Source organism: Saccostrea echinata, unplaced genomic scaffold (assembly GCF_033153115.1).
Source record: "Saccostrea echinata isolate AGI-Se365-2 ecotype Australia unplaced genomic scaffold, CSIRO_AGI_Sech_v1 ptg000054l, whole genome shotgun sequence".
NCBI classification, from domain to species: domain Eukaryota; kingdom Metazoa; phylum Mollusca; class Bivalvia; order Ostreida; family Ostreidae; genus Saccostrea; species Saccostrea echinata.
The window spans coordinates 26,125,005-26,149,469 of NW_026889803.1; the positions used below are offsets into that span (position 1 = coordinate 26,125,005).

General features: G+C 34.5%; 2 protein-coding genes across 2 annotated transcripts in view; one reads left to right on the forward strand and one right to left on the reverse strand.

Moving 5' to 3' along the window:
* Positions 1–6,550: 6,550 nt before the first annotated feature.
* On the reverse strand, positions 6,551–17,980 carry LOC133205157 (deacetylase Atu3266-like). The gene is made up of 6 exons (XM_061340902.1): positions 17,500–17,980; positions 12,579–12,695; positions 11,118–11,268; positions 8,626–8,711; positions 6,885–7,357; positions 6,551–6,774 (listed from the first exon to the last, which is right to left on the reverse strand). Exons 1-6 carry the CDS (start codon positions 17,783–17,785, stop codon positions 6,607–6,609), a joined length of 1,281 nt encoding a protein of 426 aa, XP_061196886.1. The 5' UTR covers positions 17,786–17,980; the 3' UTR covers positions 6,551–6,606.
* A 363-nt stretch (positions 17,981–18,343) lies between these two features.
* LOC133204740 (msx2-interacting protein-like) overlaps positions 18,344–24,465 on the forward strand; it is a 42,788-nt gene continuing 36,666 nt past the window's right edge. The window contains exon 1 of the mRNA XM_061340482.1: positions 18,344–18,426. Within this exon, the coding sequence (XP_061196466.1) occupies positions 18,344–18,426 (83 nt within the window). The remainder of the gene's footprint in view (positions 18,427–24,465) is intronic.

Genomic DNA, 24,465 nt, shown 5'->3' on the forward strand with positions numbered 1-24,465 from the left:
GTTGTGTGATAAACAGATTTGACATTCCTGTGGTATTCTGAATTTTGATGCTTTAGAAGGGCAGATGTTTTTCCAAGGACTTTCTTATAAGCGGTAAAAGGTTGCGTAACAAATGTATTTTGATGTTGGACATCTGACTGAGGAAACATGACACAAAACTTGCACAGACCGCCATTTAACAGTTTGCTGAAGCTCAACCATGAAAACTGATTCATCCAAGAAGATTGAAATGATAAAGTCTTTTTGTTTTCACCCGTATTCGTTGCTTGAGCACGACCTGTTTTTAACTTTGCGACATCGTCTGGCAATGGTTGATTCTGATTAAAACTTGTCTTTTCATCTGAGGACATTGTGTTCAACTTTATTGCACCTCTTACAATTTTACCAAGATCAGAAAAATCCGAGTCATCAAAAGATTTTCCATCTTTATCATATTTTGTTGTCTTAATACATTCATTGTCACCAGATTGAATATCTGTCTTTTCTTTCTGCGGGCCCATGGTGATTTCCGGGGTATCATCTAAATCAGTACAATGTTTTGACGTTTTATGGGCAGGTCCCTTCATTTCATTGGATTCAGTAGGTAAAATTGGGAAACAAACGACAAAATGATTTGTTGTTCAATTGTACTATTTCCAGTGTGTGAACACATGATGTAGATAGGCGAACCTGGACGTACCTTTTCATCTGAAAATGGCTTTATTTCTCAATGAAGAAAATGTCTGTTCATTGCAACATTTTGTATTCTTGGGTAAATGCTATATATTGAATGATTCGGTGCATTTGCGGCTGCGAGAAAATGGGTCAAAGAACAATATTTCCCTGATTTGATTGAATTTAGAGTTTCATTTTGAATCAACTTGATAAAAATTCCCCGGTACTAGTGATCTGTCCGACACTGACGTCTCCACAACATATTGTACATTGGTGGGATGAGAAGACATCTGGTCGCAAGTTGCCTGTGACGCATACTGTCTGGAATTTTTTACAGGTTCTAATACGGTCATGACACGAAGTTCGATATGTCCTACTTCTTGACCAAAAATGGCTTTAGAGAGGGCCCTATAGAAGCAATTGCCATCTCCTAACACTTTCACAGCGAAAATATCTACTGGACCATCTTCTGGGTAAAGTACCTCAGAAATTTTGTCTACATTAGCGTCTCGGGGCAATATATCGGACCTCATTACACTAAGATAAGTGTAGTCTTTCTTGCAACTTGTGTATCTTAAAGATACATGCATATAATTTTATCTTTCTAGTATTTCGAATAATCCAATCCACACTTTGTAAAAGTTGTGTCCATTTGTAGGGTCAACCAATAGGTCAAATGGGAAAGAAACGAATTTTCTCCTCTTTGTGCTACCAAACACTTGGGCTTGCTCCGATAAATCCACTGTGTTTATTTATTTTTTTTTTTTTCAATGTGTGGTTAGCCCCAACTTTGGGCAATCGATATACAGTTCAAAGATTTTTTTTCCAATCAAATGACAAAGTTACAGTCCAGAAAATTACCAATTTAAGGCTACTGTGAGGTTTCTATGCGTTTTTCCCCAAAGATGGCGGCCATAACTTTTGAAAAGTGTAGAGTCAACTATATATTTAGTTGTAACAGGAAATTTAGGAGAAAATACTAGTATATGGCTGAACCGAGAATCGAACCCATAACCCCTGTATTACTAGTCATGCGCTCTAACCACTGAGCTTCTAAGGCCAATATCCACGGTCCAAACCATTACATTCCTCCTTCTTGAAATTGTCTTAGCCCTCGAAGTCACAACCTGGTGTCATTTTGCCCCTGGCAAGACTCCAGGGTGTCAACGGCACCAACATTATGTAACGACTAGAAATATGTCCATAGGACATGAATGCCCCGCCGAGGGTATATTTGTAATGCAATATGAAAATTTGTATTAGTGTGTGAAATTTGTTGGGAATATCTTGAATAGTTTCTTTAAAATTAAAATCTAAAAAGTTGGATAGAGGTGATAAATTCTCATCAAATTATGTATAAGTGCATAAGCTTACATAAATATGTCCTGAATGGTTTCTTTAAAACTAAGCAAAATGCAATTTTAAGAAAAGTGAGGTCAAGGTCACAGGAAAGTTCAAGGTCAAACATTTTGAGGCAGTTGAATAGTTCTCACAAATACGTATCAGCATATTAAGTTTGATAAAAATATTTTGAATGGTTTATTTAAAACTGAGCTAAACACTAATTTAAAATAAATGAAGTTAAGGTCAAAGGAAAGGTCAAGGTCAAAAAATGTTGATGCAGTTGTAAAGCTTATATCAGTATGTATCAGCATATGAAGTTTGATAAAAATATTATGAATGGTTTCTTTAAAACTGAGCTAATCACTAATTTAAGAAAAGTGAGGTCAAGGTAAAAGGAAAGGTCAAGGTCAAAAAATGTTGATGCAGTTGAATAGCTCTCATCAGTATGTAACAACATATGAAGTTTGATTACACTATATTGAATGGTTTCTTTAAAACTGAGCTAAACACTAATCTAGGAAAAGTAAGGTCAAGGTCAATAAAATGTTGATGCAGTTGCATAGCTCTCATCAATATCTATCAGAATATGAAGTTTGATGAAAATATCTTTTCTTTGAAAGTGAACTTTGAACTGAGCTATACGCAAAGCGCAACGGAAAGACAGACGGAAGGATGGAAGACGGACATGACAAACACTATATGCCCCGGTCATATTCAAGGAGAAAATATATGGCTGGACTGGTAATCGAACCCAGGACCCCTGCATCACTAATCAGGTGCTCTAGTTAAGGGGACGACCATTTGATTCTGAGGGGGAGGGGGGGGGGAATTCATCGAGTCAGATTATTTATTTTCATGCCAGTCCAAGAAAAAAAGCCCAAACTCCAAAAATCTATTTTGTTTTGGCGATGGTGGTGGTGGGGGGGGGGGGGGCTAGTCAAGGACAGCTAGATTATTTATTTCCTTGCCAGTCGACTATCGGTTATTTATTTTCAACTTTTTCGAAGACAGATTATTTATTTCCAAAACCTGCCCCCCCCCCCCCCAAGAATCAAATGGTCGTTCCCTAACCACTGAGCTACCCAGACCGATATCCATGATACACCATTACATAGTTTTTGAAGTTTTTTTTTAAAGAACAAAAAAGACTTGTCTGCAGAGCTGTCGTTTGTTCTAAAGCCAAATTATTGCACTAAAAGGTTAAGCTGTGCAGTTCTAGAGCAAAATACCCCTATAAGTACTTTTTTCTAGGTCAATTTATATAGGAATGATTTTCTCCATGCAGCTTGGTATTCATCAGTATGCAAATTCAGTTGAAGAGTTTCATGAATTGATTTGTTGCCCTCAGTAATGTTAAATAATTGGCAGTAAATAGGTTTTCTGAACACTATCATTTAAAACTTAAAAAAAAAGTTACATCTGTGCATGCATTGCCTTGTATTTAATACCAAAAGTACATTACAGTTGTAATACAGCAATCAACGATCGAAAAGTGGTTATGGTGCTATATGTGCAACTCATATATGTAGTATATTTAAAGGTAACGCACAGGTCTCTATCATCTTCTCCTCAGAAGCGGACAAAGATTAAAAGTACATCAAGCAATCATTGGATCAGCATACCACAGGGTTTACAGCAAACAAAACTTCAAATGTTTGAATGACATCAAGAAATGGTGTTTATTTTGAAAATTTGTTGTTGCCCTTGGGTCTCGTTTACACGGTATCCTGAACAGTTTAAATGTAGTGAACTGAATCTTCATGATATCGTTTAAAGTGGATAATTTTCCACTTAAAGATTATGTCACAAAAGATGTATAAATAAACTACCACTCAATAACCCAGAGTAGAAAATTCATGAAAAATTCGTTGTGTTTACTCCGCAATTTAGAATGGTATACTAGTATTTTATGAAAACATAGAAAGATCCAGGTCCCCTTTTTACAAAAGAACTTACGACTAAGATCAAAATGTTATTATGCAAATAACTTTCCTTTTTTTCATTCCTTTGAAAGTGGTTTTAATATTTTTGAAAAGAATTTAGACAGATATTTTTATGCAAATAATTTTTAACAGAAACATACGTTTTGTAAGATTTTACAATCAAAGTCTTAGTCGTAAGTTCTTTAGTAAAACGGGCCCCAGGTTTTCAGGTAGATGCTGTCGACATCTCTTTCGCAGCGCTCTTTTGATATTAAAAACTGTCAACAGGACTCATTGGGTAATAAGTAAAAGGTGTTGTGCGTAATGGTATATAGACAATATATTTATTTCCAATCAAGGGCCCCCAGAGAGGCATGAAAGATACATTAGCCTAGGAGACAAAGGCAGTAAATTATCAATAAGGAGATGAATTTAAAAAAAATGTCAAAGTAACCGTGTAGTGATCTGTTGGATGTTGTAGGCCTAGGAATCACTAGTAATCTGCTGTTAGTAAGTTTTATTGGGATACCTGTGAGCTTGATATTTGGCCTGCTTTTTGCTGTTTACTTCTTGAACCACAACAATTTTAGCATTAATATTATGTATACTTTTTTATGAAATACCAGACTTAGTGTGTATTTGAAATTAACCTTGGTTTTAAAATTGTCGGCGGAAAGGCTTGTACTATCTATATATTTTACCTACTTATCATTAATATAGTAATTTAAAAACAGATGTATTTTTAAATTTAAAAAAAAATGTCTTTCTTTTTGTATTTGGAGTATAACGGTTCAAATCATTTGAGAAAATATCTGAGCTATTGCAGCTGTTATCTCCCGTATACAAAATGTTTAAACTTTTTTGCGATTTTATGTGAATGAATATCTGTTCGCAACATATTCACTTTTCCCATTTCCTTTCTACAACTAGTGCTCATAACAACAACAAACTAAAAGGTGTCATCTTTAACTCATAGGACATTAATCTAAAAATTTCGTGGACGGCTAGCTGCCTGATTTCAAAAATGTAATATATTTTTATAAATATCCAACTAGGCTTTTAATTTCACAATTATGGAAATGGTCTTTCTGCTATCATGCAAGCGGTTGCATGCTTAATGTCAAAAAGTAATGAATAAGAATTTTGATGAATAATTTGCTAATTATCACCCAAACCTGAAGTTTCAGAGGCCGGGTGAGAACAATAATATTTACATTCCCCTTCAACCTAAAAAATACCTTATACCAAAATGGATTGGAATTTTAGAGGAAAAGCTAGGTTTATTGAAAAGGCTTACAAAATAAAAAAAATTACAGATGATGAATGGAAAAATATAACAATAGGAAACCTTAAAAAAAATCTTATTTGTAAGAAGTAGAAGGGTATAAATTAATGCAAGCATTACCTTGTAAATTCAAGTTTTTTAAGTCTTAGGGCTGGGATGGGGCCAGAAAGTCCAAAGATTAAGAGAAAAATAAAAGAACTATCTTTATAAATCCTCTTCACAAAAGCTTCATCACTAAAAATGTCATATATATGTGAATATGATATCCAATTATAGCGTAGATGTCCTCCCTTGAGATAAGCTTCTAGCAGAGGAAGATAATTGTTTGAAGTTGTTTTTTTTTTTAGGTGTTATCCTGACCATTTTGAAGAATTTACTTACACTTATTTATGCAATTTTTCCAGAATATGAAATAAGGCAGTTTTCCGAGAAGTACCAATTTTTGTTAAAAGAAATATCTACAGCAGTTTCTTTAGCGGATGTATTAAAAATTTGGCATTTTGCTTGCTCAAAGGTATGCCAATGATTTTGGTGAATTTTTTTTTTTTTTTTGGCGGACACCAACTTCCAAAAGGGAGGAAGTTCATTTTCTAGATAAGCTTTTTTCCCAGTACGTTTAGTACAACGTAAGAGTTTTAGTGAAGACCAACATCAGATGAAAGGTAATGTTTGACAACAGATTGATCATTGTTAATTTTCTTTTATTCCATACTGATACACAAGGGTGCAAATTTAGTGATTAAGGGCCCTCTATACACTAAAGGAAAAGGTTTTTTGGACATTGAGAAATTTATAGTGTGTAAATGTGTAAATATTAAGCTTATCTATAACATTTTCAACATATGGTACCTCGCATTTACCCAAAGGAAAAATATTCAAATAAAATGAAGTACTGATGAACAGAAATCACTGTTGCTTACTTAAATGGGCAAAATACCTGCAAATGAAGTGTTCATTCTGGAATGCTTGATTTGATCACAAATTAAGTAATAAACTGTACATTACAATTCAATTCTAGATCAAAGGGAAGATTACTCATCTGCATAAAAATACCATAAATTCAGAACTCTTAGTGTGGAGTGTATAGAGGGCTCTTAAAATGTTAGTGGGCTACTATAAACCGCTAAAAATAAGCCAAAGTTAGCATCCCGCTAAAAATTCCCACTATACGGTATAGTGTCGACACCAAGTCTTCAGTTTTGTTTTTGTTTGTTTGTTTGTTTTTTTTTGGGGGGGGGGGGGGTGTTATTGTTTTGATCTACATGTATTTGGAATATTTAATTACAAACATTGGATGGCTAAAAATACTTTTCTATGCAGTGTTCTATAATTAATGAGAAATAGATGCAGAAGCACAATTTATTTGTAAATTCTTTGTACAGGAAGTAAACAACATGGTTTTTATTGTACCACAGGTCTGTCTCTATCTCTGATCAGAATTTTATCCCATTCTCTTAAATTCAACTTCATAGCATCACGATTTGGAAAAGGATCAGAAAATGTGATTGGGTACTGGTTTCCTGCTCTCCATACAGCTACTGGTTTGAAAACTTTATCCAAAACTCGAACCTGAAATGTAGGTTTGATAACTTTATTGTTGTTCCTTCAAATTTAGAGGTTAATGTAGATTACTTGTATTCATTTTTTTTGGGGGGGGGGGGGCTGTATGTATTGTATACCTGGGATTGACAATCCTCTAGCAAAACTGGACCCTCATTTAATTTCAGAACTGTGATATCTGCCTCTTTTCCAGGTGTCAAACTGCCTATTCTATCTCCCCATCCTACTGCCTTTGCTGGAGATGAGGTCACAGCACGAATTACCTCAACAAGAGGCATGCCAAGATGCAAAAATTTAGACATTACTGTTGGAAGATCATATGCAGGCCCCATTTGATTGCCAGTGTGAAGGTCAGTACTAATGGTGTCTGGATAAAAGCCCAAGGCTGCACAGAGTTCTGCCACAGTCCAGCTGAACGAGCCTTGTCCGTGCCCAACATCATACAACACGCCCTTTTCTCTGGCATTTATGACATCTTGATAGATAGTTAGGGTACTTGGGTCCACAATGCTGGACCTATAAGGATGATACGTGTGGGTGTATAAATCTCCAGCCTTAAGATCACGCGGACATCCTAGTTCTGGGGACGTATCTAAATGAAACAAAGAAACATTGTAAATGAAGTATGCTGTCTAGAGGAAACTGAATACATTACATAAAATAGTTCAAATAAGTCAACACAGTATACAGTATGCTATGTTCAAAACTTTTCTAAGTGCATGGCTCCAAACAAGAAAAAAAACAGTATGAATTCAAAAAATTTAAATCTACAATCTCTCAATATTTGTATATAAATCTTACAAAATATAGATTTTCTTGTTACTTGGATAATAATCAAAATTTTGTAAATTCCTTTGGTGGAGTATTTTCATTTGATAACACTTTCAAAATTCTACCATGATTAAAAATATGGGACCGTTCATTTATTAGGAACAAAATATGATCATTATACATTGAATACCTTAAAGGAAAACCTGGACATGACAGCTTGCAAGAATCTCTGATTTTGAAGTTTATTAAAAGGGAATGCATCCCATTGAAATGAAATTTGAAAATATTCTCAGTTCCTCAGACTGAAAGTTCTCTTTCTACCCAAATTCTTTTCTTTCCAAAAAAGGAAGAAAGGTAGCCTGGGAAATATCAAATATTCCCCAAATAAAAAGAGAATTTTTTTGCAGTGCAAGTGAATTAAAATGAAGCCAGACTGGAGTAAATTTTGCCCAATATAAATCAAATTGAACTGTTACTTTTGTGAACTTTCAATGCTCTCTTCTAGACTATATTTGTGCCAATTTTGTGAAGAGTTTTATATATGGTAAAAAGCAGGTGAGACAAATGGAAGCTGAAACACTGTAAATCACATTTTATTTGCAAGAACTTTATTTTCACATTATTACGCGAGACAGAGTGCTCGCGAAAATTTCATTCTTGCATATATTAGTATTCCTAAAGATTATATTGAGCAATAACCACAATTCATGAATATTCTGTCTCGCTAATAAAGAGTTAATACCTATCTCGTGAAAATAAGGTGTCGCGAAAATTTGGTGATATACAGTAGGCTATTATGTATAAATTCGTGCTCTGAAAATAGTGCAGACTGGAAGTGTTAAAATTTGCATTGTATTATATTACTCTACCATGAATTCAGTCCAGAACTATATTATCAAATGAGTAATCAGTTAGTAGCTTCATTGCGTGTGTGTGCATTCTAAACAAGAGAGAAATGAGGATTGACAATGCTTATTATAGAATGAAAGAATTATTTCATATGCATACAATGTACATGTACATGCATGTGTCAAAACAAATTACATTAATAAAACTGCTTTGTATTTAACTGAAGTGTTGTGTACAAACCATCATCAGCTTGTGTTGGCACAGCTGACATAGAGTGATGAACCATTAAGGGAACTCCTGCTCTTTCGGAGGCACGCAGTGCTCGCCTGATGATTAAGAAATATCAAAGATATTCACAAATTACAAAGATAACATTGAGGAATGTCATTCATTAGTGAAGCAGAGTCTGACAGGCACAGCAGATGAATGTTCTGTAACAAGAGAGGAGAAAAATGTGACATATCAGACTGGGATTTGAACCCGGTTCAATATATCACGGTATCAAACTATTATGCTACACTGGGCCCCCTGAACCTCCAGTAAGGTGCTCTACCAACTGAGCTATCTGGCCACCAGTGATCAAACCTGTCTGATGGCCACATTCCTTCCTCCTTAAATGTCTCCCCCCCCATCCCCCCCAAAGACACCAACCTATGCTCTTCCCTGGCAGGTCTATAACCTATCACTTCCAGGGCATGGTACAGCACCAAATGTAACAGGAGAAGAGAAAAATGCAACAACCAGACCCGAAATCAAATCCAGGCCCTCTGAATATCCAGTTAGGTGCTCTACACACTGAGCTATCTGGCCATCAGTGATCAAACCCGTCTGACCGCCTCATTCCTCCCTCCTTACAGGTCCCCCCCCTCTCCCCTGAAGACTTTAACCCAACCCAGGCTCTTCTCTGGCAGGTCTTTCACCTGTCACTTCCAGGGCATGGCACAGCACCAAATGTAAAAGGAGAGGAGAAAATTGCAATGGACCAGACCAGAATTTTAACCCAGGCCCCCTGAATCTCCAGTTAAGACTAGTGCTCTACCAACTGAGCTATCTGGCCACCAGCAATGAAACCCGTCTGACCAGCACAGTTCAATAATTTCATTCTGAAACAGCTTTAGTTGCACATGATGTAAATCTTTTAACATCAGGAATATCTGGTAATGTTTCATTATAAATTAATCACATTTGCCAATCAGTTTGTCCATTGCGGAGACCAGGAATGAGCTTACAGTTACCCAATCAAATCACAGTTATTCTGAAAATGTTTTACATGTAACATACTGTTGTTAGTTTGTGCATGATTATTAATGTTCCTCGTACACATATGAAAATTCTCATAAGGCCATTTTTAAAAAAAATGTTTGCTTGCCCTCTCCCAACTGACTGGCTAACAAAGGCCCAACTCAAAACTTTTTTTAACCTCCAGGAAACATTTTTTTTTTATGCATTCCAGAAAATAGATTTTGAAAATTCAGCATTGATGCTGAAATTTTCTGTGAAAAAAATAATTTCCTACCTACATCCTGACCCAATTTTTCTTCTTGAGTCAGGAGAGGGCAAACAAACATTATTTTAAAGTTGGCCTTACTGCTAAAGTTGGAAGAATTAATTCCTCAACTTACAACAACATCATATGTCAATGTTCATACATACTGTATGTGAAATTAAATCATTGTACTCAAAGTGCAATTTCAAAGTCCATTAAGTGGTAATCAGCCCAATCGTGAATTTATGGTACTGATGTATTATTCATCCCCTACTTAGTCTTAGTCTGCAAGTATTTTATGAGTGAACATAGAACATAGTAAGGACACTGCATTTTAATTGCTCATACAATGATGAATATAACCTGCTTATGTTTTTCATTAAATGCTTTGAAATTTGATGTGAATATAAAATGCATATTATAAACCCTACACAGCTGATGTTGATGCACCCATCTGGAAGTATTTGACTATGTATTGTAATAAAATTCGAAAATGACACCACTGAGATCTACTTTTAGGTTGTCATACCCCCCCCCCCCCCCCCCCCAGTAGTCATGGTAGCCTCACTTTGTGATTGTGAGGTCTGGGTTCTCATTCCCGGTGTTGTGTCAAACCTACAGGGCTCTCACACCACTTTGGGAATGGGGCCAGGGCTGTAAAAATTGGGTAAATTAGCACATTTTTGAGGATTATATGAAAATCATTATACATTAAAATCAATATATATTGGGTTTCTGGTGTCTGTTATCAACTAAATGTCTGTTTTACAATATGAAGAAATATGAAGAACAAAATAAGTAAATGGACAATTTGTGCATCATTATATGTAATTCGTTATATCCATTAAATTCACAAGTATAATGTTTCAAAGCCACAGGGAATGAAAATCACTTTGCTATAAATCGCTGTAACATCTACATATAGTCCTTGATCTTCGTGTGGAATGGTGTCTTAATTAATTATACTTTACATCTTTCTCTCTTTAATTACTTCTTTCTGGTGGTTTGGTCCTTTTTTGCTCTTGCTTTCACACTATATATATTTGTGTCCACGTTGTTCTCAAGCAAATCTTCATTTATGGTAATTACAGATGTGCAAGCACATATTCCAATACTGACAACTGCCTTTATTCTCTGAATCACGCATTTGTGTTGAAATTTACATGTGTATTGATTCTTTACGAAAATTAGTCAGAAAGTACATTAACCTAGCTTATTATCAATTAAATTGAAACCAGTCACTTACCTATATGCTTCCATTTCATTTTTACCCCCATCTGCAATGGAGTCTGATAGGCGAAGTTTGATTCCAACAACAATATCTCGATTTTCGACCACACATTTCACACATTCATCAACTGATACAACATTCAGTGAATCCAACTCTCCACCAGGTGCTAAAAGTTAAAAGCATATATTATTTGTGCAAATTGATCTATACATGCATCCTAAATTGTTCAAAATCCAAAACATGTTTAATTGTATGTACAGGTTTTCTATAGGAAAGGTCCCCCCTTGCAAAAATTCCCAGTTGAAGATATGTCCTACAGCAAAACTCCTCATAGATTCAGCATTGTCCCTAAGAATTTAAATAGCAGGGGACATTGAAAAAGTAGAAGGGGGTCTTGGGTTCCTCCTTTTAAAGGGGGATGAGAGGGAATACCAGAGTAACCGTGGGATTATGTCATTATAGACAGGGAAATTCTAGGCCCCCAGGTCTTAGGGACAATCCTGTAGATTATTTGCAATACATTTGTATAACAAATCTTCCCCCTATGGAAGAAATGCAATATTACAAACATTTTTGCTAGGAATAATTTCTATACAACAGTAGCAAATCTTCCCCTCTCTATAGCATCCTCCCCCAAGTAGATTTTTTTCCCAAATTATAATTGTATCAGGATTATGTTTTTTCCGCTTTTACACAGTCTTCACTGATGTGCACTGAAGTGGTAAATTTTTTTGTTTGAAATTGGAACATTTTGGTCTTCCTTAATCCTTATTGAGCACCGATTGTTACCTAATGACATGCCCATTTCTTTAGAAATAAAAAAGCAATATTTGTCGCAAAGTTTTTAGACACCTCACTCTCTGAGACTAGAAACGCAAGTTTTGCTGAAAATTGGATTTTAGGAAGTTGGGAAAGTTATTGTTAGATACTCCCCGCTTCTGTAAAACTCGACATGTAAATGCACTGAATATGTACATAATTATGTATTTGTCACATTTATTGAAGTTATCTCAATATGAGTTTTGATCAAATTAATATCAAAACTTACAAAAAGTTCTGATGACAAACTTAAAATTCATAAGGAACCATGTCTTCTGAAGCAAGCTCTGGAAAAAGATCAATTTAAGATTCCACAACCTTATTGCACATTTACATGGCATGGCCATGCATGCAATATCTTACTCATGCAAAAAGAATTTTTGATTCCCTCTAGGAGGAGAATCTGTATTACAAGAAAGAGTGACATTTGGACAAAGTGAAACAGAGCCTGGACAGGGATATCAACTTTCTTGAACTTTTTTTAAAGACCTATTAATATTACCGGTATGTCTCAATTGATTATTTCTGGGATTCTCTAAAATTCCTTAGGTAACCCAATCTGTTTTGCAGGACCTTAACCCCCCCCCTTCCCCTTCCAACTTATTCTTGCCCCCTCACTTTGAAAATCAATATATAGGCCTGAAATAGTACTCAAACCTCCAGAGGCACATCCTGCTGCTGCCAAACCATGCTGTGCTATGTGTACAAATGACAGCACTCGTGCTTTACATTTCTCTGCTACATATCTCCGCAACCCTTGAAAAGTAGAAGCACCTGAGAGGAAAAAAATTAAAGCAAACTTTGATGACTTGTTAAATGGGGGACTGAAAATATAATGATATGATTTTAAAGTAACTATAGATAAATTATTTAGGCACTTAACCAATAAGACTCAACTATTATTTGTAGTATATAAAGAAAGGTAAATCTTGCTATTCTTGATTTACAACATATGTTGTATTCCATAATTTTTTAAACCATGCAGGGCATATTTTTTTTCTGAACTGTACAAAGTATTTTCATATTACTTGCAAATTAGTACATGTATTTTAAATAAGAGGCTTTAGACTGTGAAGGTCACCTATAAATAATATGCAACAATTTTAAATTCTCTCTCTGTCTCTCTCTCTATTATATATATATATATATATATATATATATATATATATATATATATATATATATATATATATATATATATATATATATATATATATATATATAAATTTAATTTTAGTTGTAACACGTCATTTGATTGGATAAAGGATTTAGTTTATATTGTATAACATAAGTTGCCTACGTCACAATGAGTTACGTCAAAAACGTATTACTCCGCTTGTCGTTACTTTTAAAATATGCTCAATTTGAAGCCATTTTTGGAGGAAAAATAGTCTTATTGTCTACACTGAAATTAAATTATAAGGAATGAAGCTTATTTTAACCTATATTATACGATATAACATAACTTGGGGCAGTTAACACTTTTTAAACCGCTGCTTTTTCAATAAAAATGGAACTCATAAATTTACTTACCTTGTCATTGGTCATTTGCAAAATTATTTTGTTAAAAAACATTCTGATTGTACACACAAGTACTCTGAAGTTGACATTAAAAAGATGCTTGAGTTTCTGATTGACAATATCTATGTGGTTTTTGGAGACCAGGTCTTCCAACAATCTATCGGAATTCCCATGGGTACCAATTGCACCCCGTTATTAGCAGACCTTTTTTTGTATTCATATGAAGCAGAATTTGTCCAAAATCTTATACGTGAAAAGAAGAAAACACTTGCTGTGGCCTTCAACTCGACATTTAGATATATCGACGACGTATTGTCAATTAACAATCATGGTTATTTCCATTCTTATGTCGATACGATATATCCCGGTGAGCTTGAAATAAAAATTCTAGAGTCTGACACATCTGTTTCATATTTGGATATTTTACTTGAAAAAGAGACGTTAATGGTAATCTAACAACCAAGCTTTATGATAAACGTGATGACTTTAACTTTTCAATCGTCAACTTCCCTTACTTATGCAGCAATATACCTTCATCACCTGCATACGGGGTTTATATCTCTCAGTTGATTCGATATGCAAGAGCATGCTCTACGTATGTATAATTTCTAAAACGAGGTAAATTATTGACAAACAAGTTGATGAAACAAGAATATCAGCAGTCTTGTTTAAAGTCATCATTTTGTAGGTTCTACGGTCGATACAATGACCTTGTCAGCAAATACAATGTATCATTGAGTCAAATGCTGACTGATGTTTTTCATACTAATTGTTAGGCCATTATTTACACACTGAATTGTCGACGGATTTTTCCGTTATTCCTGATCATGACAAGGAGCACACGGCGGGTGTGATGGGTGGGCAGGGGATGCTCACTCCTCCATGGCACCTGATCCCACCTCTGATGTTTTGGAGGTCCGTGTTTGCTCTGCACCTATTTTGTAATGTTTAATGGACCTTTGAGCTTGAATACTGTTCGTTATCTCCATACATTTCTCCACTCACATGTTCGTAGGGTTTGATCTGTTCCTCTTTAAATGCTTGACAAAAATATTGAAAGAGGTACTGTAATAAAAATGGTAAACAAGAGTTTGAAATAATTATCACTTTGCCTATGTATTCTTGTGTTGTTGGTTTATTACACTGCAGCATTGTTTTTTGCAGTTTGTTTTAGTGGGAAAGTTCATTATATAAATCACAACGAACTTATATAGTGATAAACATTAATTGAAATCCCGTGCAAAAAACAGGCATTTGAATAGGGAAAATAAAACTACGCACTTCTATAATAAACATCACATCTTGTTTATGATTACTTATGGATTCATAACCCTCTGGCTGCGACAGCTGTGAACAAACAACGTTGCGTCACTGCAACAATAGTTGATGTCATGACGCTTGCCTTGCATATGAGGTGTCGTTTGGTATTTATTGCCATTTAGTGATACCAGTTCATATCACCTATTCGAATCTGAATTTGAATAGGTGATATCACCTATTTGCATTTCTTACAACATTAAATAATGAATGGTTCCTTCTTCAAGACTATCTAGATTTCCATTGACCCCAAGCAAATTTGGGATGCCTAGTTTTCCCCTGTGTTTTAGTCCAAGACATTTTAAATACCCTTTGTTATCAATCCCTGTAAAGTTATATAAATTTTATAAATTTTACTTGCAGTATAAGTTTTGCTATATTTATTGACAGTTTCTCTCTCTCATAATTATTTATGTTCAAAGAGACTGAACTTTGTATTAGTCTTGTTACGTGACTCACAAGATTTTTCAAAAACATTAATTTCCCGGTACTTACATACCATAGAGTCTTGGGAGCAGTGATTATTTAATATCACCTATTTGAATTTTAAATTATTAAAAAATGAATCTTAAAGGAAATCTTTAAGTATATATAACTGATGCAAATATTATTATGGTATATAATTAAATCCTTTATGAGAACAATTTGCATTTTTGTTACTGGTAATTGGTTTGTGCCAAGTTTTGTGGAAAATGGTCTGGATATTCTAATGATGAATTTGAAAAAAAACAAAGTGAGAGAGATTTAAAGACAGACAAACACAAAGGCAGACAACTTGAAAACTTTCTTTTCCTCTACTTCACTTTTCATCTTCATTTGTTTAAATGACAAAATGAGTTACCAGGTTATCGTCTGAGCCAGACCTTAGTTGAGGCCAAGCCATGCGAGTCTAGTCCAAAACGAGGCAATTTAAGTCAGACCACATTCTACATTATGCCACAAAACTGGCGGCCATCTTGCATTTCACGCACATAAAGTGTGTGCAGGCGAATTGATTTGGAAATATATAGAATACGATAACCAGCGACCTTTTTGACCAAAAACATATCAGTCCTATTTTGTTGTGTACTTTATCCTGGCTGTGTTTTATTTTTTAAAAAGTACAGATTGAGAAACTCCAGTAAACTTCAATGTAGGGCAAATCCAAGGTCGTAGGATGAGAACAAAAGAAATGGATGTACACACCAACTTCTGTAAATTTGAGCTCTTGTCTACGGGATTACACGTAATTTATAAGTGATATAATTTTTACATTTGGAGTCATTACTTGATCAAATTTTTAATGAACCGGAGTTATTACAAAGTGTGATATATGCTGGAATATTGATCATACACCAATAATCAAAACGAGGCTTCATTGTTGTGGAAGTATTTAATAAAATAAACCCCTTTTCCACCAAGTGTTACGAAGTTAACGCCCCTAGCTTAAACTTTTAAACTAAATTAAACGAAAAAAAATCCTATTGGATGTTTTGCTTTACAATTACAGATACATTACATGCAACACACGTACACTTAGTACAATTCATGTAAAAAGATTTCTTGTGGAGAAAAAAAAAACAGCAAAAAAGGCGAGATTTTCTTAAGCATATATTTCTTAAACAAGAATTTCCGGAATTCTGACGGCTCATATATAGACGGTATCGTGTACATCTATATCATATTAAAACACAATTTAATGATCTGACTGTTTGGATGGTCTGTCTATATCAATTGTCCATATCCGTCCACATGTTCTCTCCTTATTGATCATGTTGATATCCGTCAGGACTTGCCTGTTAAAAATGTTGAAAAAAAGGGCGGTCAAGTTTATCTCGAATGTTGCCTTAGTGTTATTTAATCATATTCGTTCTGGGCGGTTAAGTAGGATTTAGACAGCAATTTGTAAATTTTAGTCTTAATAGTCTAACATGGACTGTACACTGAAAATGTTATGCTTGAATGCGTAGTCCATATAATTTTCACATGTGTAGACAGACTTTAAAACAGCGAACAATAGATTGCAAATTTAGAAACGAGAAGTATTTTGAAATAAGTTTTTAATGATTTTGTATATATTTCTGTATACTGAACATGCTAACAATTAATCGATAGTCAGAAATAGACCGTCATGACAACGGAACGCACCAAAATCGATAACATTAACAAGGAAATATCTATGTACCATGGCAACGAAAATATTTGTTATTGATTGTCTGCCTGCGTTTTTCTTTACCCTAAACATAAAGTTGAGGAAGAGCTGGTTGTGTTAAAGTCTGAGATTGGAAATCATTATATCGTTACCATTAGGCTTATACATTAATCATTATACATATAGTATTATGTGTACATAAACTTTAATTTTCATTCGGGCCCAACATTCTACAACTATTCAAAGGATTAATTGTTGTAATCTCCCTACTTCGTCGATCAATCTTTGTACATGTAATAAAACTGTTGTCGACGTGGTGTGCTTAACATACACCGATGACTCACACTCTACACAAAAGTTGAGGCCTGTAAGGGGGTATCAAATGTCTGAAGTCTGAACTTAGCCTTTACATGTGTAATTATTCACTTTTAGGCTAACAGAAGCAGCGTTATCTAATATATTGATGTCATATATACACGAATAATGCAGCATCAGCATGTACTTATTAATAAGTACTATATATAAGCCAATGGAAACTGTCCATAACGGTCATAATTCTATAAAATATTTCGTTCTTGTGTATCTGTCTGCTTTGATATTAATACCTACCTGCACTCCCTGCGTCAACTACAGTAGTAACACCACGCGAAAGACAATGTTCATCTGGGTTAATCCCCAGTGGTGTAGCATACTGGTAACAGTGAACATGGCAATCAATCAGACCAGGCGTTACTAAGCAACCGCCAGCATCGAACGTCTTTTTTGCCTGAAACTGTGCATTATTGCCAATCGACAGAATTGTTCCATTATTGACAGCTATATCAGCCACTGTGTCCACTTGATTCACAGGATCGATTATTCTCCCGTTTTTGAGCACCAAGTCTATATGCGACATGGTGTGTGTTATCTATGTAGGTCTTCTGAAAATTCTGTTAGATTTATCACTATAACAATTTGTGACTATATATCCAGGTCATTGAATAAAAATTTATTAGTGCTTGGGAGAATTTAGTAAAAAAAAGGGGTTTTTACCCAACTCTTTTTATTACAAATTTGACTTACATCTCCGAAATCACACATGGTTGGTCTGGCTTGACACTGATTGAAATCTGTCAGTATGTTAAAACATATTAAGCAAACATTTTGTTTAAAGATTCAGGACATCATCGCACGTTACATCTTGTCCAATACATCAAGTAAAGAGTGGTTAACACAAGTTTGGATATTATAATATTAAAATTAATACTTTGAGATAGTCCCTGATCAATAATATATGGGATACCATGTGACTGCATGGGGGTCGAAGGTCACGTGTGCAGAGTGACGTCAGGGTAGGCCATGAATTTTTACTACATTGTGTAGAGGATATAGCAACTGTATTTGCTATGACTGGAATTGTGTTGTATTTTGTGTATTAATGCATAAAATCAAACGTTATGTAGCATAGCAAGAAATGGTACGAGAAACAAGGTACCTTCTTGTTGGGAATTTACCCGAGAAAACCACAGAAGATGCAGTAGCAGAGCATTTTAAGCGGTGAGTATGGGCACAACACTTTGACCAGAAATTCAGGTCAGCCATTTTCGCAGTGAGGATTACATTGGATTTCAGAGTCTGTCCTTTGTTCTGTTTTATGAGTTAGAGCAAGAGAAAGTATTTGAATGTTTTGGAGCGGGACAACGGTTTACATTATATAATTACAAGGAAATATGTCCACTGGCAACTGATAAAGAAAATGAAGGCGGAAAAGCTGATATCTTAAGGGAGCGTATAGAAATTCAAACCATGGGAAACAAAATTTGCGCTTGGTATATATACGTGGACGTGTCACATTAAACGACACTTATTTCATTGTTTTAGTAAATTTAAAGTATTGTTTCAATGATGAACTTTCTTTAGTAAACAGATGGGCCTGGTAATGCCACACAACACTATAAATTATGTGTCCATGTTTATGTTCAATGCATTTAATGATTGATCCAGAAAATTGAGGATTGTGCGTTTCGGAAAATCTATGTTCATTTTTATTTAAAACATACTGAAGGATTCTGCATATACCAAATCCTTGTTTCTTGAAACTCGAAAACACTGAATCTACTTTTTTCCCTTTCCTTCAGGGCATTTTATATTCATATTAGACTGCGGGTCATTTAAGTTTTGTTAAATGATCTTGAAGGCTGTACAACCATTTTCCTTATTTCTTTCTGGAAATATTAGATAAAGTTAGTATTTTACATGAAATGTGGTGGTAAGCAAGTTTGTTTATATCAGGGGTTTGGAATTTGGACACTAACTTCCCTCAGGATTTTGCTTGAAAAACAATAAAACAAATTTTTATTTTGCTTCATTAGAATGCACTGGTTTTTCCTGTAAGTCTGCTTGAGAAAAATCTGTTTGATAGACCATTGTCTTTACTTCTCAGACCCATCTATTTGTACACATACTGTCACTATGTGTAGAACTGCTGTTTAATAAAATGGAATACTGTCCCTAGAAGCAGCTTAAATTTAATAGCTAAAATTGTGTACACATACTGTCACTATGTGTAGAACTGCTGTTTAATAAAATGGAATACTGTCCCTAGAAGCAGCTTAAATTTAATAGCTAAAATTGTGTATACTGGAAAACAAATGAAGGCACACAGTCTTTTATATTGGATTTTGAATACTGTTCGTTATCTCCATACATTTCATTTGAACACCCCCCCCCCCCCCAAAAAAAAGAAACAAAACATAACGAAGATCTACATACAGAATTTTGAGAGATTTCAATACATATTCACATGAGATCATTGAAAATTTGGGACAATGACACTCTTGCTGTTTTTGACACTTATATTCATCTTTTTAAGACTTCAGACAAGGTTTGGTAGCCATGAAGGAGTCATCCAACCTTACTGCCACTGGAAATGTTGTGATAGCTAAAATTACTAAATAAAGCAATGCTTTGATACTGATTAACAGAATACTAAATGTAACTAAATCCTCAGTTTTTCAACTGACAAATAAATTAAAAAGAGATGCCCAAGGTTTTCAACAACATTGTCAATATTTGTTTGCTTTTGAAATTAACAGCTTTTCTATGTGGCATGATGGAAAGATGAGTTGTGAGGTATTTTGTTAAGTGTGTGTTTGTGAGAATGCATCAATGGTTTGCCAATTTCAAATGCCACACATTTGAAACCAAGCATGCACCCATTGCACATGATGGAACAGTCTAGGCTTATATAAAAAAAAGAAAAGAAAATGCATCCATATGTATGAAGTATGCTTCATGGTACCAACTTCTTTGGTTGAAAACCACAGACACATTTCTGTCTGCCATTTCAATCTGCAGGAAGTATGCATCTGAATCAGAATGTAAAAAAAAAGGAATGATTAAGAAAAAGGTGTCAAGAGAAGACTGTAATCCTACTCCTTTGTTATTTTTTTTTCCAAAATTGATGCTTTTGAGCTAGAAATGGACACCAAATTGGATGATAAATATTTTAATATTAATAAGTATTGGTTTATGATTGTATGGTAATGGTACTAGGGGACACTGTGAATTAAATGACCTATTGCTCCAGAGGATATACCGTAATTACTCGATCAGCAATTGACTATTGAGGGTATCCTTCATTTGCTTATGAGAAAAACGAATGGTAGTGCAGCCATATTGAAACTGACAATCGATTCTGAAAGAGAAAATCAAAGTAAATGTAATAAACATAAAATTCAATAGTTGAATATGCAATTTATTTCACTCTTGAGACTGGATTTTTTTTTATATTTTCACTTGTGCTTCACACTTGTAAAAATATCAAAAAATCCTGTCCCACTCGTGAAATTCCATATCCAACTACTGGGTATAAAACATTGAATGTCTTTTATATATAGTGTTTACATAATTTTCTGCATTTTTTGCACTGTAAATTTGTATCCCATCTGGGATAATATATCCCAAACTGGTTATTACAACCCATGAATGAGCTCGAGTATTGCATTCTCCTCTTCACTTTGTTTCATATATTTCATCACTGAACTCACAAAATGTGATTAATCGCACTAGTTCTCTCTCTCTCTTGCATTATTAGGGTTCCTCTCTAAAATTTTGTTCTAACCCTCCTTTACCCTCGACTGCTCTGTGACACTGATTCCCTTCTGTTGGGCACAAGTTTCAGATTTTGATGACTCAGGTTCTCCAATACAAAGAAATACTTGCATGTATTAATGATGCCTCTTGCTCCACAGTTCCATAAAATCTGTTACAAAAAGTAAATCAATCACCATGGAAAATGAAAAAAAAAAAAAAAGAGTAAAACTAAATGAAAATGATTCAATGTGTAAAATGACGAGCTCAAAGTTCTGCTGAAAAAAAGAACAGTAGCAGAACAACAGAGAAAAAAAAGGTGTCAAGTCAGACATGTATTTTTTGTATTAAGGCTACCAATCAACATTCATCAAAACATGAACCTCTAAGTTGGAATACTTTTATTTTTAGTTGTAGTAATTTTCTTTATTCTTCAGTTGTGTACTAGCTATTGAAAGTCCCAGCAACATCAGCCAAGACACCATCTTGGAAACATGGCAAAAAAAACATGCTTTATTCAGAATCTCAATACCCACTTCTTAAATGGTGAAAAGATCAGTCATAACTTCACAAAAGTCTGCCTGTAGACACGAAACTAGACAAAGAGGATGCTGAGATTGAAGATTTAGACCATAGTTGTTGACCTTAAGTCTAGAATCTTTTTTATGTGACATTTTTGTGACATGGGGTTTCAATTTAATAAGGTCTTTTCTGAAAAACCTTTGATTTTTCACTTTCTAATACTGAGTGAAGGAAGTTGCTGGCTTGCTGCAACTTGTAACTAGAAAAATTTTATGAATCCAATAAGTTTTTTTCTAAGAAATTTGTACAGCTCTAGTTGTACCAGATCTGGTCAAATTTAAAACAAGGCAATTAACCCAAGTCATATTATACTCTATTCCCAGCCTTCTTCTTCCATTCCTGTGCCCTATTCCTCTGGAGCAGTGTTACACAATGGGGTTAAAATCAGAATTGTGAGACATGGTAAAAAGCTGGATAAAAACAAGTTACAGCTTATAGCAACCAAGTGTGCTGATTTTTCCTTAATTAATTAACACAGAAAATCAGTGATGAGCAGGGACTGAGGCAGCGTTCCAGAGAACAATGCAGGATGGGAAAAAGCATAACTGGGCTAATGCTGAAAATTTTTTGGCACACTGCTGTAGCTTAGATACACAAGTTCTGTTTTAATCAGTTTGCAGCAAGGATCTAGATATGTTTGCCAAAGTATCCTCTTTGATTCCTTAATAACCAAAAAAAAAAATCATATGGACAGATTTTTTAAAGAAAAATTTAACACACACACACAAATACAATGTAGATTGATGTTGACAATATTTAGATGATGCAGTGACCAATGAAACGGATTACTAATTGTTATTGTGTATCACAGATTGCTTGCTTCACTTAGCACATGGTTGTGCAAAAACACAGTCAACATTGATTAGGAATAAATTACTATAGGAAATTTGCTTCCAATTTTGTTGCACTTTCTTCTTTTTTTCCAAAAGTGAAAAGGTTTGTGTACTGAAACAGAAAGTGAAAAAAAAATTAACATGGATAATGCAGAAGAGGTCTTTCCCCAACAGCATGGATCAAACCTATGATGATACCGAGTAATATGCCACAAATGCATCTTTTATCATGATATTCATCATCATCAGAATGATGATACAACATCAAATAATGTAAGCCTAGATCTGCCTTAACACACTTTTTTACTAGTTTGTTTCAGTTCCATGTATATATATTGAAAATTTGCTAGAAAAGGGTTTGTCGGTAATATGGAGAATGTTTTTAAAAAGTAATTTTGGACATTTAATTGATCTTTAACACATGACTGTCAGACTGTGTTGCTTTATCATTTCACAGGTCATTTTGCAACACTTATCACCTCCATTTAAAAGATACATGATGAAGAGGTATTCCATAAGTAAACTACATTGTAGATATTGGACTTGTTGGGTATATTAAGTAGAGGCGATTTAGAAACTTAAAAAAACTGTTTTAAATATGAAAATATAATCCATTCAAATAGTCTCCATTGTATAATGTTTTACATGGTACAGTTCCTCTCTTGTTGGCTGGTTAATACTGTATCCTTTATTCCCAAGAAAAGCTGTAAGGGCTTAGCAGGGACGGCCAATTGATCACCTGAGCATGAGTCATTTTGGAAGAGTCTATCTTTAAGGGGAAATAGGGTTTACACAATGTAGCGTTATTCATCGGACATAATTTATGAACAAGGAAAAACCCCTAATGCATAAATGGAATCAACTTGTTATTGCCAAGTCAGCACAGAAAGCAGACAGCCCTTGATAAACATGATAATGACACCAGCTTTTGTGTAGATTGGAGCAAATAAATGCCCTTGGTCTATTTACAGCTATAATGGTAATAAAACCTGTTCTGGTAACCATTATAATGACTGGCAAATATCCAAATAAAAAATTCTTATCTGTAAATGTGGATTAAAAATTGTATTTGGTAGGCAAAGTGATTGCCTAGTAGTGTAATACAGTGATCTCTTGATCAATAGAGCCATAATGAATTCATTGGAACTGCTCAAATCAATATAGAAGGGCGCAATTTCAAGTCTGCAGTATTAATTTGTGCTTGGGAGAACATATAAGACTTTTTAAAACATGTGAAACAATGGGGGATGTACATTGTAATTTCAAAACGGTATTTTTTGTATATAATAAAGGGACATAGTTTGTGTAATATTTTGCTTTACATGAAAGTTTGTTCATGCTAATAAAAACATGGTTGCAGGGCACATAAGAACATGAATAATTTATCAGGTAGGTGATCTAGTCAGACAAGAGGGTCGTCTCCAAATGATATAGCAGTGCATGTTTCATCAGAGAAAGCCTGGATGTGTCCTGGCGAATTGCCAAGCTTTGTATAATAACTTTTGGAAAGCTGCCAGTTCTGCTCTTTCGCCTAAACATCAACCAAGTTTGAGAATTCATTAAAAAAAGAAGAGATGGGGCAAAATAGGAAACATGATAATTTCAAAGGTTTGAGGAAAACCCATCAAGTCATAACTATTCAAAGCTCTATTGTCCAGAACAATATTCAGTCAAGGAAAAATTAATGAATAAATACACATATGCAAGACATCAGAATTATTTAGTACACCAACTGGGATATGACTTCCTCATTCATTTCATATAAATCATGTTATCAAGAACAGCAAAGCCATGATTAATCATATTTATATGGAAGCATCCACATGTACATGTATGTAGCTACAAGTTTGTTCAAATCATGACCCTGGGGGTAGGGTGGGGCCACTTTAGGAGATCAAAGTTTTATAAAGCAATATATGAGAAGGGATCATTAAAATTCTTCCTCTTTTGAACAGCAAAGCCATTATTATTCATATTAATATGAAAGCATCCTCAGGTACTTTAGATTCAAGTTTGTTCAGATCAGGGAATAAGTTGAGGAATAAATAAACTCTTTATACATGATCTTGAAGTGTCCCATTATGTTGTG

What these genes read in the sequence shown, in the direction of transcription:
- LOC133205157 (XM_061340902.1), bottom strand. Translation starts at nt 17,785, where the DNA reads ATGTCGCATATAGACTTGGTGCTCAAAAACGGGAGAATAATCGATCCT. An exon ending in AGTTGACGCAGGGAGTGCAG is followed by an intron (nt 12,696 to 17,499) that starts GTAGGTATTAAT and finishes TTTTCCTCTCAG; the next exon opens with GTGCTTCTACTTTTCAAGGG. An exon ending in AATGAAATGGAAGCATATAG is followed by an intron (nt 8,712 to 11,117) that starts GTAAGTGACTGG and finishes CTTAATCATCAG; the next exon opens with GCGAGCACTGCGTGCCTCCG.